Source organism: Adiantum capillus-veneris, chromosome 19 (genome assembly GCF_014529385.1).
Source record: "Adiantum capillus-veneris isolate H3 chromosome 19, ASM1452938v2, whole genome shotgun sequence".
NCBI lineage: Eukaryota > Viridiplantae > Streptophyta > Polypodiopsida > Polypodiales > Pteridaceae > Adiantum > Adiantum capillus-veneris.
The window spans coordinates 118,270,079-118,286,585 of record NC_140949.1 but is presented as its reverse complement, the minus strand read 5'-3'; the positions used below and the strand labels follow the sequence as shown (position 1 = coordinate 118,286,585).

Below are 16,507 nucleotides of genomic sequence, written 5' to 3'. Positions count from 1 at the left end.
CCCAGGGATAGGCGTTTAGGAAGTGAGGGCTAGTTTGTGGTTGTTCCCTGCTAGTGCGAGGTTGTTTTCTCATGAGATAGGACCCCATTTTTAGCTAAGATTTTTGGCTTGGTTGCATGGCCATGTAGTCTCTTATATCCTTAGGCTATTTTCCCCTTTGTAGTCCTAGTGCCTTCCCAGGGCCGTAGGGCTAGTAGCCTCCTATTTTTCTATTTCTCCCATTTTTTGTGATTTATATCTAGGAGATGGCTCGGTAGGGTAGTACGGGTTTGGGACTATATAGGTGGGTAGGGGGGAAACCTCTTAGCATACAATTCAGCCCTAGGGGCACCCTCCCTTGGGTGTCCAGGAGTGTAGCAATTAGAGGCCAATAGGTAGCATGCCCTAGCATTTTTGCTTGGTATGGAGAACATGCAGAGGAGGCAACCCTAGTGTATTAAGCAAAGTCCAGATCTACGTTTTTGGGCATCCATCATTGAGCAAAAATAAGAGAGGAACACATCAGGAGATCTCTAGTCCGATACCCCAGAGGTTCTAGTTTTGATTTTCTTGTTCTTGCTCGATTGGTTCCTAGTTGTTTCAAGTGGTCTCATGTGCAAAAGCACTTGGCAATGTCAATACCTCGGGTCTATCCATTGGGCATGCCAACTGTATGCCTGACCACCCTTGGTCACTTGTAGAAGTAGCTTGTTATCACCAAGCAAATCCTTTACGAGATTTCTCTCTCTCTCTCTCTCTCTCTCTCTCTCTCTCTCTCTCTCTCTCTCTCTTAGATGTCCTATCTCTTTCCACCTTAGTGATCTCTCTTCTCCACAAGTGCCTTGCTCATGTATGTGGCATTGCAAGTGTTCTATATTGACTCAAGGTGTCCGCTGGATCATGAGCCAGCTCTTATCTTTATTGCATTTGTGACTGCCACCTTTGACATGGTATCCCTAGTAGGTGCCATCAAGACCATCTTAAATGCTCGGATATGGCTGATCCGGTGATGTTTTGGATTTGATTGAGAGAGAAAAATCTTGTTGGTTTTTCCTAATTTCTCTCTAGTTTGGGGTATGTGGAGGCTATGGACCCTGGTCTATGACCTCCCCATCCTTACCCTTGTTTACCCTAGAGTTGGATTGCTTTGGTTTTCCTAGATGTAGTCATGATGCCATGCCTTCACACAAGGGGAGCAAGTATGTGGTTGTTGGACCTAAAGGGGGATATATTTATTTGCAACCTTTTTATTCAGAGATAAGTGTTTCGACAACACTAGCATCTTCTTCAACACTTTTGAAGTAGGTTTATTTGGCTACATTTTCTTCAAGGAGATGGATTGATAGTTTTTCCGTGCCTTTTGCTTAAGGGCACCATCTAGATCACTTATGCCACAACCTCCTAGAAAAGGCCTTTACTGAGGAGGAATGCTTCTACATGCTGAAGGCTGAACTCTAACAACCAGTAGCCCTACTAATGCATGTTGCAACTCGCATGGTCTCACTCAAAATATGAATGCCGTATCTTACATGCAATTGGCTTTTCCCCTCTCCCTCTTACCCCAACTGTAAAGAAGATCACAGTGAGTTGTAAAATTGTTAAGCTTGAGAGAGGACATCTCTGATGAATAAAGCGTCGTAACCATGAAAGCATCCATTCATGGTATGCCTCATTGTTTGGTTCTGTCAAATTAAGATCCATTACCTCTTCATTTGAACTATTGCTTATTTGTCGGTGGTGATTGAATAATCTGATGAGCTAAACTCATCCACTGAGGTCTCCAACTCCATGTTCTCCTACTTGTCCATCTTCATGACGTAGAGAACTACCTTGGTCTTCCTCCGACTCTGTGCGGCTTCAACTCAAGCATCCTGGTGCCCCAGTCGTGCCTAACTTGCATGGCCATCAACCATGGTCTTCCTAAAATTTTTGGGCAGCGCTCCCCCTTGGTGGGCATAACATAAACATCAACCTCAACTTCCACTTCCACTTCACCCTCACACCATTCACTACTCCTAGACACTTTACCCTCCCATTGTTGGCCATCTGTACGAACTGCCTCCATGATACGATCAACTCTCAAACAGAACTGGGACAGCAAGTGCATCCTTTACTTACACCTGTGAGCCCTAAGTTCCCAAACTTCGGTGCTCAAAATCCTTCTTTCCTATGAAATGCAAGTCTGATCAAAAGCTCTTCAGTTTCCAGTTTCAAGATATAGAAACGGCGGTGATTATAACATTGGATTGGCATTACATATCATTGCACAGAAAACTAGCTCTTCTTCAAGAATCACATATATGTTGCAATTGTCACCTGAAACTCAAGAAAACCACTGTGTCAGAAAATAGATGCAAGTCAAGCAAGAATACTTTCCTTCCAGAGAATCTTACTGTCCAACCTCTTTAAGAAAATAACATCACAGGATACACTTATTCTCATCTCATAAGAGTACCATTTAACATCTCAGCAACAAAGTCCATTTGCTTGCTTAATCTACAACTAGAAGAGAAATTTGAGTTTTCGAGCTGTCCAGCTTTCAGAACTTATCCTCGTGATATGTATTTTTTGTAAATAAGCCAATACTGAACACTACATGGCAAGAAAACCAGACACTGAATCACTTTTTACAAAGCTGCTTTTGTACATGCATTCTATCCCCTCAATGTTCTTTCCAAGTTCACATTTTCACAGGTTGTGAGTGGTAGCACCAAAACACAACAGCATCCCTGCTTTATCACCCTTGCAAAAAAGAAGCTTGTCAGGTGCAAAAGCCTCACCTGAGCCATGCAAACTAACCGAACTAGCTGTACTTGGCAGAAGTTGGCCAGCAAGGTCTTTATCAGCTAAATTAACCAGTAAAATATTTCCGCATTGCCAGGAATTAATCTCATACAGTATAGATACTAATTTGCATGTACAGGATCACCCTCATCTTTAACCAACACAATCACGATAAACAACAAGTATATACAATTTTCCACAGAAATTTTAAAAACTGATCCCTAAGGAGTGAAGAAAAGTTGTCTAGAGGTAAGATGACAACAAACATGCATAGAAAGTCTGCAATTATTCTTAGAGTGCTGCAAGCATGCATAGAATTGTCTGAAATTACGCATGTCGATCCATAAACAGATGTGTAATTCTTGACTGATGCAACCATAGCCTAAACTCTTGTGTGATTAAGTATAGGAATTTGCTCCCACGCATATACGGCCCTTTGAATTAAGAAATGGGACTTGCATTGATGTCTTGAAACATGCATCCTTATGTAAGCGCCTTAAACAGACGGCAAAGATCACAGACATCACTGACCATGAAGGCCACAGTTGAGGCAGCCAGGCAAGAAGGCCAAATTTAGCCATTCGTTCAGAAAAAGAGACAAATATGCCTGCAACTCCATACATGATGCGCCACAGTAAATAGCATGCTAGAATGCCAGCTACCCCCACTAGAATCAGCAGATTGCGCCTCCAGAAACCCTCAATTTGAAGGATGACAGCCTGCTTGTAGCGACCAGCCATGTTTTTTAGTCCTTCCATGGGCTGCTTGATAAGGCTCATGGAGCGGTTAGGTGGAGGAGACTCTGTGGAGAAGGTTCTCCGAAGGAACAAATGTGGGCAAAACTACCACTGATCTCTACGTGCTTTGGCTGGCAGATTTGCGAAGTAGTCCACCTTTTGTGCTACACAAAAACTTTGCACGGCAATAAGATGCCCTTTTTGCAAGGAGCGGCCATGTGTACATGCCACCAGTTCCTGACCCAGCTGAAGGCTTCCATGAGAAGCGTGCAAGGAGAGTTTTCGGAAGGAAAGTAGACTGGGCTGCAAGATCAAAGAGGGATCTATTCACGTAAGTTTCTCCATCTTTCAGTTGCCGCAAGGCTCCCTTACTAGTAATGAAACGATAGCATTGGATAATTTAATTGGCTGCCACACATTGTGTGAGTAGGCACAAACGATAGCATTAGTAGTTATAGTAATAACCTCAGCCTAAATTCCACTGACGTGGAATTTTGCAGAAGTCTGAGAGCACGACAAGCGTGCACGATCCTCGGCCACAACTCCACCCGTTGCGACGACAGCCATGCCAGACAGCACCATTGACGGCGTCCACGCCAGCTCCTACGACACGCACAGAGAGAGAGAGAGAGAGAGAGAGAGAGAGAGAGAGAGAGAGCCGAGGTGAGAGAGACACACAGAGAGAGACTCGTCCTCCACGATAATGAGGCGCAACTGAGGTGCAGCCGCCGGTGCCTTGGCCACCATGAGAGAGAGAGAGAGAGAGAGAGAGAGAGAGAGAGAGAGAGCGTGCTGTAGAACGGGGGGAAGGGGGGGGGGATTTTTTTGGGGGACAGTCTGTTTGCCTGGTTTTCGCTCCCTCCTCATGCCCCCAAAGTCAAAGTTTTTATTATAATAATAATAGAAACTTGCTATTATAATAAAAATAGCATCTCTTTTTCTTTCAATTTTGAAGCGTTAAATAACGGAATCTTTTGCTTTTGTGGGGAAAAAAATCAAACCCAAGATTTGGGTGCTCTATTACTGGCTCACATCATATTCAATTGATAGGAATCTTCCCAGATCCCTCTGCAACTTACTCGCACTGTCTCAGTACAGCCAGCCAAAACCTTCCTGTGCAGGATTCGAACTCAGATTGGTTGGAGCAAGTTACTGATAGGAGAAGATGGTCTAACCATATCAACAGAATAGCCGCGCTGTTAGTTTTGTCACCTCTTGGATTAGAAAATAAACGCCTTCTCCTCTGCTCTTGCCTTGCGCTGCGTGTCCTTCATCTATCCTTCAACTGTGCAGGCATGCTTTTGCTACGAGCATGAATTGGGGATGGAGAAGATGCAGGAGAGAGATTGAGGCTGCCCTACCGTTAATGTGTGTGTGTGTGTGTGTGTGTGTGTGTGTGAGAGAGAGAGAGAGAGAGAGAGAGAGAGAGAGAGAGAGAGAGAAATGTAACATTTAATGGCCTAAAATCTTTTGTGTAGCGGAATTTAGCATGAACATAGTGGGCATTTCATTAGAGTTGATTCCTAATGAGATTTACAAGAGTGCTTGGGTGGAGAGAGCAACAAAAAGCATAACACCTAGTTAGATAGCATCGACAATACTTTCAAAAGAGAGAGCAATTAAGCTATTGACAACAGTTGAGGACCGGATTTGCATGGAGCCGGTCCCCCCTCCAAAAGGCTTTGTATTATGGTTTCTCCCATCAAGAGAGACATTGTACAATACAATTCTTTGTGTTCCTTCAAGACTAGCTAGTGCAATGAAGATGGAAGCTTCATACACCAAGCAAAACACTTAATCAAACACAACTTGAATTATCCCCGTTCTCAGACCCAAGACCTCACACACCTTCGAAGATGGTGAGAGCTAGCAGGGTATGAGAGTAGATTGAGAGGAAAAAGAAGTATCTTACGAGAAAGAAGTACATCTCCTCACATAATCACTCATATTAGCATAGCTTAGCTTAGTAATTAGCTTGGTAGAGAAGATGAGCATGCATTGAAGCTTGGCTCTTGGTTGGATTTGCATCCACATGCCAAGAGAGTGTTGATGTAGGCTTCTATCTCACAAGCTTGGAGTAGGTGATGAGCTCTCCATTAAAGCTTGAGAGGAGATAGAGTATTTTCCCTTCACACATGGTCAAGTGTGAGAGTGTGTGTGTCAATGCCAAGCAAAAATCAGCCCCCACTCTCTCTTGGGCGAGCCCTAGCTGCTAAATAAGTCTGGCCTTTGCCTCATTGGACCTCCCCAGGTCAAGCCAATAGGAATTAAGCAGCATAAGTGATAGCCTTTAGACATGTGTCCCCCTTTCCCCTTTTGTGAGAGCTTTAGGTAATTAAATAATTAAACTAAACTCTCATTGGACCCCTTTGCCTCCTGGTCAATAGGAATCAGGCAAGCCATGGGGCTCCTGAATGCTCATTGGACCCCTTGGGAGACTGCCCAATAGTCTTCTAGGACACTTAATTCTTATTGGTTTCTTTTATTAAATGTTTTTAAATTAATTAAACTAGATTTACTCTAGCTTAATTCTCATTGGTCCACTTCAAGGGTCTTCCAATAGGAATTGGGCACACCTTGTGGGCATCTGGCCTAGGGAGCTGACATGTGTCCCTCATTCCCTTTGTGTAAAGGGAGCCTGTGTGTGTGTGTGTGGCTTTCTCTCTCATCCCCTAGCTTTGGGGCTCGCCCCCTCCCATGTAGGGATATGCAAAGACTTTTAGGGCACACACTAAGCATCCAATTTTCCCTAGGGTTGACCTTTGGACACAACCTTTGAATTTTGGAACCTTAGCATTTTGGAAGTCTTAATGGGCTGAACCTTAGGGTCTTTTTGGCCCATTGTTTCACATGGCTCTTTTGCAGATGGCCCCCCCTTTGGATCCCTATTTTCCCTCCTTTGGATCCCTACTGTGGCCGGTCTGCTAACTTAACCAATATTCTAGCTTTTCCTCCCTTGGCACTTCCCCACATTAAATGATCAGTTTAATATGAGAAAATCATTTAGGAGAATTAGATATTGATTATTATGACAGAGAGAGAGAGGTAAGCGTGCAAATGGAGGAGGCTGCCTCTCTCGTCAGTCGCCATTTCCCTGCAAGCTTGCCCCCTTCTCTTTCGTTTTTAATTTCCAAAGGAGATCTTTGTCGATTCGTTGTATTTTTTCATTTAATATGATTGGGTACCCCTTACTTGCCCCAGGGATGAAAATAGAACCGAGTTGTGTGCCTTAACGGCATGCGATGGTGCTGATGTGAAGATCATATGGCCTATTCGATGTTAGCCATAAACAAATACTACCTTCAAGAATCAGGCGAATTAGTAGGGGTTATTTTATCAGTTGGACACACCAAAATTTGAACACCAGAGTGAGAGAGAGAGAGAGAGAGAGAGAGAGAGAGAGAGAGAGAGAGAGAGAGAGAGAGAGACTTGAAACTGGGTAGCTCAATGAAACAAGTCGCATGACTCTAAGTTAGCAACATAATGCATAGAGGGGGGTCTTAACGCATGGCTCCGAGCGTGTCAAAGCATTGCTAATGCACATGGGAAGTCCAATGAGCAACTACAAAAAAGAATCTTGAAAGCAATGCAGAAGCCATTCAAAATTATGTGGAGGCCATCATACATAATCGAAACAAGGCTTCACATTCTATGTGCCATTGTGCCTACTACTTGCATCTTCGTTCAACTAACATGCTCACAACGTCTTTGTCTTCCTTATATTTCACTGCATACATCGGCGTAACTTAGAGGCGTTCAATCATAATCCTACACATGGTAGCTTCGGGCCACTGGCTTTTCAACCAAGCACAATGACCAATTATGTGAATCAACGGTTCCTCTCGTACTAAGTTGAATTACTATTGCGACACCGCTCATCAGTAGGGTAAAACTAACATGTCTCACGACGGTCTAAACCCAGCTCACATTCCCTATTGGTGGATGAACAAACAACACTTGACGAATTCTGCTTCGCAGTGATAGGAAGAGCCAACATCGAAGGATCAAAAAGCAACGTCGCTATGAACGCTTGGTTGCCACAAGCCAGTTATCCCTATGGTAACTTTTCTGACACCTCTAGCTTCATATTCTAAAAGACTAAAGGATCGATAGGCCATGCTTTCACAGTTTGTATTCATACTGAAAATCAAAATCAAATGATCTTTACCCTTTTGTTCCACACGAGATTTGTGTTCTCGTTGAGCTCATCTTAGGACACCTGCGTTATCTTTTAACAGATGTGCCACCCCAACCAAACTCCCCACCTGACAATGTCTTCTGCCTAGATCGGCACGCGAGCGCGCCTTAAGACCAGAAGCAGGGGCAGAGCCCCGCCTCCACCTCACGGAGTAAGTAAAATAACGTTAAAAGTAGTGGTATTTCACTTGTGTCAAAGGCTCCCACTTATTCTACACCTCTCAAGTCATTTCACAAGCTCAACAGGGTCTTCTTTCCCCGTTGATTTTTCCAAGCCCGTTCCCTCGGTTGTGGTTTCGCTAGATAGTAGATAGGGACAGTGGAAATCTCGGTAATCCATTCATGCGTGTCACTAATTAGATGACGAGGCATTTGGCTACCTTAAGAGAGTCATAGTTACTCACGTCGTTTACCCACGCTTGGTTGAATTTCTTCATTTTGACATTCAGAGCACTGGGCAGAAATCACATTGCGTCAACATCCATGGGGATCATCGCAATGCTTTGTTTTAATTAAACAGTCGAATTCCCCTTGTCTGTACCAGTTCTGAGACGGCTATTCACTGCCTAGGGAGGGCCGCCCCGCGAGGGACGATGTTCTACGACTGTCGGCCAGTGGGCACGCGGAGGCCCCGCCCTCGTCGTTGGGGCAACTCGAGCAGACCCCGACAGCCTCCGGTGTTGGACCGCGGACCCCTAGACCCAGCCCTCATAGCCAATCTTTTTCCCGAAGTTACGGATCCGTTTTGCCGACTTCCCTTACCTACATTGTTCTATCGACAAGAGGCTATTCACCTTGGAGACCTGATGCGGTTATGAGTACGACCGGGTGTGATCGGCATTCGCTCCTCCAGATTTTCACGGGCCGTCAGGGGCGTGTGCGCTCCTTGCCGCACTGTCGAAGCAAGGGACTTGCCGATACACCGTGTACGAGCCGCAGACGGCTCCAAGCACACAACTAGTTTAACTAGTAAGCTCAAGAGGGCAATGGTGTGTCACTCACCGCCTTATGCTCCTGCCGTAGAGGATTCCTTGCCGCGAAGAAGAGGGAGACGCCGCTACGCCGCGCTCAACCGCCTCGCCGCCGTCGTGCCGCCGTAACGCTCGATCGCACACACACACACTCTCTCTCTCTCTCTCACGCACACACACAAGGAGATGGTGAAGGAGAAGGTGGAGATGGAGCAAGAGCAGCTTCTATTGCACAATGAGATAATGACTCAATTTTAGGTTTAATTGGCTTTTATGTGAGCTCACCCCATTCACACTTGGGCGCCCATTCTTAGCCAACTAACCCTAGCATGTTCGTGTTAGAGTGCGCCTCTCATCGGCGATCACTCTACCTTTCCCTATTGGACCGACAAGCCCGGTGCCTGACTCTACTTAAATAAATAATACGGTTACAGTGTCCGTCGTAGGCGATAGGGTATCCGTGAGCCACGAGGGTTAACATTGCCCCCCTTCCTGATGTAGATTCCGTCATCGGAAGCTATTGAGTTGAAGCTTGGTATGTCCATGTTGTAGAGCATCTAGATTTGAATCTGCAAGGCAAAGTCACTGTTTTAGCAAGTGGAATTATATTGCCATAAATCATGAGGGGAATGTAAAGTACATGTGGAAATGAGTAAATGCAAGATTTATGAAATGTTAGACTGCCATTAAGGACAAATAAATTGCACTTTGAGTAAATTAATTAATCAAGAGTTTTGAGCTTATGGGTGAGTCTATCAATTAGTTAGCTATGACTAAGGTTAAAACAACTACTCTAGTACTAGCTAAGCTAAGAAGATTATCTAAATGCAAGATTCCCTAATTATGCTTTTCAGCTTTGATTAGCCAACTCGCTCTCACAACTGCAAACAAAAGCTTGAAATGTTAACTGTAAGCTCAATGGAAGTCTTTTAATTTTTTTAAAAATACTTTTTTACTTTGGGTCATAATCATGTGACGTGTGTGCTTATTTTGTATGTCCGGGGTTTTTTGCTTCTCAAGGAAAAGCGCCCACACTGGGAACCTCTAGGGCTCTAGTACCATAGACAATACATGTGAGTGAAGTACCAATTCAAGCCAAGATTTCTCTTCCAGCGTAAAATTTTTCATTTGTGGCACTTATGTTTTTTTTTTTGTTGCTTCCATTTCCTTGGTATTCGCACTAGTGTTTTTTGTTGTTTGAGTGAGCAAGCCTTTCTCTGCCTAAAACATTCCTAAGGTCTTAAATACTCGAATAATTTTATTAGCTAGGCCTAGTGGTTAAGTAAATGAGTTAACCTAAAGTCACGGTCTCCTAATCTCCAGGCTCATCCATAAGATTAAACTGGAGTTCAATCAACTTAAGCAAAGACAAATTTATACATCTATAATGGCAGATAACAATCATAACTATTGCACTCAAACAAAGAATGAAAAATCATTATTAGCAATTACACATATCCACCAACATGAATCATGGAAAGTAGTACACCTGGAGGTATGGAGTGGCTCATTTCGTTGAAGCAGATGTCCTCAGCCATGTGGATGGAGATCCATATAAGTCCTACCTAACACATCCAAAAACAAGCAATATACCTCTAGGAGGCATGTCAGTGTGAAAAATTAAAACTCCTGAAAAACAAACTCAAAACACAATCTAGGCCCCTAACCTACCTATCTGTCACCCCTTTTAGAATCAAGGAAAGAGGATATTATATAAACCGGGTGGCCACCCTAAGTCTATGCCTCTATCCTCATTATCTAGATAAATAAAATCGTTGTCCGTGAGGCCATAGTCTTCCTCGGTCTCTATTCGTTCCTCTTCATCATCCTCTTGTGCAAGCATGCTAATCAAGAACCTCACGATGCGTGGATACTCATCTTGTGCAAAAGAATAAGCATGTGCCATTGGAGACACATTCGCTACTGGGTAGGGATCACTAGTTAGCCATAGACGTATCAGCCATTCTAACTCCTCAAAATTTCTCTCACATGCAAGGCTCTCTATCAAATCCCATTCATAAGAAAGTATAGGGTAGCATACGTAGAACACTTGAGGAAAAGACAAAGGGTACCTTTCATCAAAAATAGAAGTGCATGTCTCTGGTGAAGTAGCCATTTCGAACAAGACAGATAGATTTGGTTAGGCCTTTAAAACATAAGAGTTGTTTTTGTGTGTTGCTTGAATTGACACGGTGAATTTGGACTTATATGTAAGATCTGATAGGGTGCTCTCTCGTTGCTAGTCGCTCTTGCTCTTTACTATTTTTGTTTTTTATGAGTATAAGGCTATATATATACATTCCCTAAGATTGGAATTGAGAGGTCAGGGAGGAAGGTTGAGAGGGGAGCGAGTGAATGATTGATGTTAGCAAACACTCCCCCCTTCCTTGGGTAGATCATACCTTTTGGAATGAGGTCGTCACCTTTTGAAACCAATTGTTCCAAGTTGTTATGGGTGAAGGTTTTAACCAATAGTTTTCGACCGCCCTATGCGTTTCATCTAGTTGCAAGGGTGGTAAGGTAATCTCCCATGATTTTATTTGCAACGTTGTTGTAGGTGGTGAACTTACCACGGGAGGTGCAAACTCTTTCGTGCTTGTATGGATATGTACAGTGGTAGGTGGAGGTTGTGTCGAAGCTTCTATTTGCATATAGGAACTACATGAAGAGAAAGAAGCTTCATTTGATTTCCCTGTTCCTGAGCTAGGTGGAACAAATCGTTCTTTCTTTGGTACCCAAACTAGCTCTAGATCGGGTGTGTAACATTCCATGATTTTTTCCTTTCCGCGATTTTCAATTTGTTTTGGAGCCACAAGATTGGGTTTACATGGGCCAGGTGACAGGTAAGAGTACACTTTACGTTTGGGCACCCAGATTTGATCATTTCCTTCATAGTATCCTTGGGATTCCAATAGTCGTTTAGGAATCCAACGCAACGTTTCTTTACATTTCTTGGAGTGAGTGGGACGGTTCTTACTAGGTTTCCGTTTTTTTGCATCAACCATGCTCACTACAGAGGCTTTAGGGACCCACTTGTATGTTTTCTCTGTTATATTAGGATGGTTCTTGTGTGTCTCAACCTTTCTTTCAACTACATCAGTTGAAGCTCTAGAGAGTTGGGCTATGGGGACGTATGGTTCAACCTCCTGGACATGCAATGTCTTGGGTTTTATTTCCTTAGGCAATATCTCAGGGACTATGGCTTGAGTGGTAGGGCTAAGAGTTGGTTTTTGCGTTGTAACACCCCTAGTCCCCCAATCAATAGTGCATTTGGTGGCTATCATCCATGTGCGGCCTAGGTTTATATTACCCTCCATAGTTCCAGTAGGCATGACCAAAAAGTCTTGAGCTACAATTCCATTGTCATAACTGACAGAAGTGTGCCAGATTCCAAAAATCGTAGTTTTTTTCTTGTTGACACCCTTGACTTGGATAATACTCTCAGATAGAGGTGGCTTCCCTAACTGACACCACACCCCATAGGATAGCAGATTATATTTAGCACCCGTGTCCAATAAGGCGTTATATAGCACTTTTCCATAGGCACTATTTAACTCAATAGGGTATCGTAGAGGTGTGTCAGAGTCCAACCCATCCTCTTTGATTTCCACGTGGAATGCATTTGTGACTCCAAGGTTAGCCTCTCGTTTTTGTCTTATACGTTGTTGTCGCTCCTTAGCCTCAGCTTGAGCTTGTATCTTGTTTAACTCGGTTTGTGCTTTGGCGGCCTTCTTTTGATGAATGGCCCATAGTTCTTCTTGGCTTAAAGGATCATAATATCTTTTGAATTTACTCCCATTGAGGAATCCAATGGTTTCAACTCCATCAAGAGTTTCCACACGAAGGGTACCTTGTGGGGTAATTTCACATACTCTATATGGTCCTTTACCAGCATATTTCAACTTTTTCTTCTCTTTACGTACTCCATACATAAGGACTTTATCACCAACTTTGATGTCCTTGTCCTTCACATGGTGATCAAACCACTTCTTTCTCCTATCCTTTTCCACAAGAGCATTTTGCACAGCCAACTGTCTCTCTTCGTCTAGTTTTTCTAAGATATACAAACGCTCGGTTAAGGGGTTACCATTCCATCCTTCTTGCGAAGCTACCCTAAGACTAAGAATGACAAACTCCCAAGGCATAACCGCTTCTTGGCCGTATACCATTTTGAATGGCGTACAATTAATATCCACTTTATAAGCAGTACGATAAGCCCATAGAGCAGATGTCAACTTCAAATCCCAATCAGTGCGATGAGCTTCTACCGTCTTGGTTAAAATAGAGATTAGAGTCTTGTTGGTGCTCTCGGCTTGTCCATTAGCTTGCGGGTAATAAGGTGTAGACTTATGGTGGGATATCATAAAGGTCGTGGTAAGCTCTCTTATTACCTCATTTATAAAATGGGTACCATTATCACTAACAATTTCAAAAGGGCAACCAAATCTTGTGATAATGTTCTCAAAAAGAAACTTAGCTGTTGTCCTCGCGTCAGCTTTTTGTGAAGCCTTAGCTTCAGCCCACTTTGTTACATAGTCCGTAGCAACTAGAATATATCGAGATTGAGTGTTGCGAGCTGCGGGACTAATTGGACCTACAAAGTCTAAGCCCCATTTTTCAAATGGTTGGGTTACTTTAATAGGATGTAAGGGCATTCTGTCTTTGTGCTATGTGGTCTTGTAACGTTGGCACTCATCACACCCTTTTGTAAAAAGTGATGCATCCTTAAATAAAGTTGGCCACCAATAGCCTGATTGCAGCACCTTTCTAGCAGTCAGGTCTCCTGAAAAATGTCCTCCTGTTATGCCCATATGTGCTTCTTGCAAGATATACAAATATTCATCCTCGCGGGCACAACGCCTAAGAATATCATCCTTGCCTAATCTATACAGAGTTCCGGAAATAAAACAATAGGGTTCACATTCTTTTACTAGCCTTCGAGCGATATCCTTACGAAGTTCCTTGGGTGGAAAACCATTAACTAAAAAGTTAACAATGTTCTCACTCCATTCAGGCATAGTCTCAACTATGAATAGGGAAGTATCGGGTAATTCATCATCAACTCCTGTAGGGGCTTCACCATTGGGTATGCGAGACAAATGATCAGCCATGATGTGCCTTTTACCGGGTCTCACTACAATCGTGAAATCAAACTCCAGAAGAATTAACAACCATTGTGTGATTCTTCCTGTGGAGCATGGCTTGTTTACCAGATACAGCACGCTTGATGGTCCACATAAAATACAAACTTGTTTGCCAGAAGGTAGTAGCGAAATTTCTTTACTGCATAAACCATTGCCAAACCTTCTCGCTCTGTAGTGGTGTAGTTTCTTTCAGCATTGTTCAATTGACGGCTTGCAAAGCTAATGGGATAGTCCAATTTATGTTCTCCTGGTTGAGTGAGAACACACCCAATAGCAAAGTTTGATGCATCAATATCCACATGGAAAATGACATCCCAGTTAGGTGTCCTTAAAATCGGAACACTTGCTAGTGTTTTCTTCAATTGTTCATAGGCCTGGTCACACTCTTCAGTCCATTTAAATTCAATGAGAAGCTTGTACAAAGGACGTGCTATCTCAGCGAAAAATAAAATAAACCGTCGATAATAACCCACGTGTCCCATGAACCTTTGAACTCCCTTGTAATTGGTTGGTGGTGGTAACTCTAGAATCACTTTAATTTTTCTCTCATCGGTTGAGATACCATTCTTGGATACTATATGCCCTAAAATAACTCCATGCTTGACCCAAAATTGGCATTTGAACGGGTTCAATGAGATACGATATAACCTACACTTTTCAAACACCTTCCGCAAACATGATAGATGTTCTTTCCAAGAAGAGTAAACACAAAGGTCGTCTAAGAAAGCTTCACAAAACTCTCTCAAATATTCTTTAAAAACAATGTTTATTAATCGTTGGAATGTAGCAGGGGCATTTGTTAAGCCAAAAGCCATCACACGAAATGCAAACACGCCAAATTCTGTGATGAAGGCAGTTTTAGCTTGGTCCTCTAGCGCTATCGTGATTTGGTTGTAGCCTGAGTACCCATCTAGAAAGCTATAAGCTTCCTTGCCTGCAACTCTTTCGAGTACATGTTCGGAATATGGTAGGGGGTAATGGTCTCTTCTAGTAGCTGCATTAACTTTTTTGAGGTCCACGCACACCCTGAGTTTCCCATTCTTTTTTGGCATGATAACTATTGGAGACACCCATTCAAAGTGTTCAATAGGATATATGAACCCACATTTGATAAGCTTTTCGAGTTATTCTTGAATTATCTTTGCATACTTAGGATTCATCGGGTAGGGTCTTTGTTGTACGGGCTTCGCAGTGCTAATCATAGGGATTGTATGTTGGACCACAGAAGGTGGAACACCTTTCATATCATGGTATGTCCAAGCGAATACGTCCTTGAATTCCTTGAGAAGCTCTTTGAGGACCGCCTCTTCAACTTCTGTGAGGTCTTGGGCAATAAAAACAGGTTTTGATTCTTCACCGGGGTCAGCTAATTCTATTTCTTTAACTACTGCCGGACCATCATAGATTCCATTATTCCCATCGATAGGTATTGTCTGGGCTTTTGTGTACACAAACTTTGCTTCCCCTGTGGTGTAAGATTTGAAATGTTCTGGTGCAGGATGCAAGTCTGTGGATTCTGGTTGTGCTTTGGTTTGTGCTTCCATTTCTGCTTTCTTGTGTTGTCGAGCTAACTCTTGGTTTTGATGCCTCCTTACAGTGCGGCTCAACTTTGGCTTGTCTATGATCTCTAATTGGGCTATGTCATGGGGTCGTGGTCTACACCACATAACATTTTGGAGATATTCACCCCAATTGTCTACCAATTTTCGATGAGCATCACATGCTCCTATATAACTGAGCCATTCTGCTGAGGATCTCTTCTTTTTTATCCTAGTACGTACATTGGCTCGATATCGACGCCTCTTAAGGTTTTTCTTTTTCTTATTTGAGACCTACTTTTGATTTGCATTTAGATCTGGCTCACTAAAGGAGTCCTCGTTGGTGTCCTCTTCACTCTTGGGGGAGCTATCATCGGTTGATGTGCTCGGTCCTTCTGAATGTTTTGACTATGAACTTGCTCTACTCTCTAATTCATGAGATTCAGAATCCGTTTCACTCTGGGAGTTAGTGTCCAAGTCGTGTTGGTCAAAGTCTTCTATTGAGCTATCGGTGTCACTGTCAGATTGGTCCACAATTGCCTTGCCCTTAGAAGATGCATGTATGGCACTTATCATGTTCAGAGGTGCAATTTGTGGTACCTCTTCCCCCTCTGGTGTGACCCAAGTGGTTCCTCTATTTCCCCAGGTATCTATGGTTGCAGCTAGGTGTACCCAGTCTACGTTGTCTGATTCCGTCATACCCGGTAACACATCCATGTAAGGAGAATCTTGGCCAATGTCTGTATCCTTCTTACAAGTGTAACAATATTGTAGTGGGGCCGAGTGAACTGTGGTGTCAGAGCGATGATCAATAATGGTTTTACTCCCTAAGGGGTGTACCTTACCAGTCACCAAATCCACTATAAGGACAGAGTCTTGGAATTGCAAATAGACATGATTTTTAGACCAATCATGAACCATTTGTGCTTCCCTCATGAATGGTCGTCCTAAAATCATTTCATATGACATAAGGTGTTTAGAGAAATCCATTACAATGAACGTATGTCGTACCTTGTGTCCTAGAACTTTGATCTTAAGATCCTTGAGCATCCCCATAGGTTTGGCTATGGTACCATTTGCCATCTTTACCACAATGTTAGTAACACTGAGGCGGGGTTTTCCCATGGATTCCCAACAATCTTTTGTAACGATGCTAA

At 43.2% G+C, this 16,507-nt stretch overlaps 1 protein-coding gene, 1 long non-coding RNA gene and 1 pseudogene across 2 annotated transcripts; all 3 read right to left on the bottom strand.

The window, feature by feature from the left end:
- Window positions 1–1,486: 1,486 nt before the first annotated feature.
- Window positions 1,487–4,301, bottom strand: LOC147434731 (uncharacterized). The gene is made up of 2 exons (XR_015185251.1): window positions 3,966–4,301; window positions 1,487–2,295 (listed from the first exon to the last, which is right to left on the bottom strand). It is a non-coding gene; the product is annotated as an uncharacterized LOC147434731 (long non-coding RNA).
- LOC147434732 (uncharacterized) lies at window positions 3,104–3,946 on the bottom strand. The gene is made up of 3 exons (XM_086490663.1): window positions 3,935–3,946; window positions 3,743–3,803; window positions 3,104–3,565 (listed from the first exon to the last, which is right to left on the bottom strand). Exons 1-3 carry the CDS (start codon window positions 3,944–3,946, stop codon window positions 3,162–3,164), a joined length of 477 nt encoding a protein of 158 aa, XP_086346789.1. The 3' UTR covers window positions 3,104–3,161.
- A 2,729-nt stretch (window positions 4,302–7,030) lies between the features above and the next one.
- Window positions 7,031–8,474, bottom strand: LOC147434730 (25S ribosomal RNA; annotated as a pseudogene).
- Between the last annotated feature and the right edge of the window lie 8,033 nt (window positions 8,475–16,507).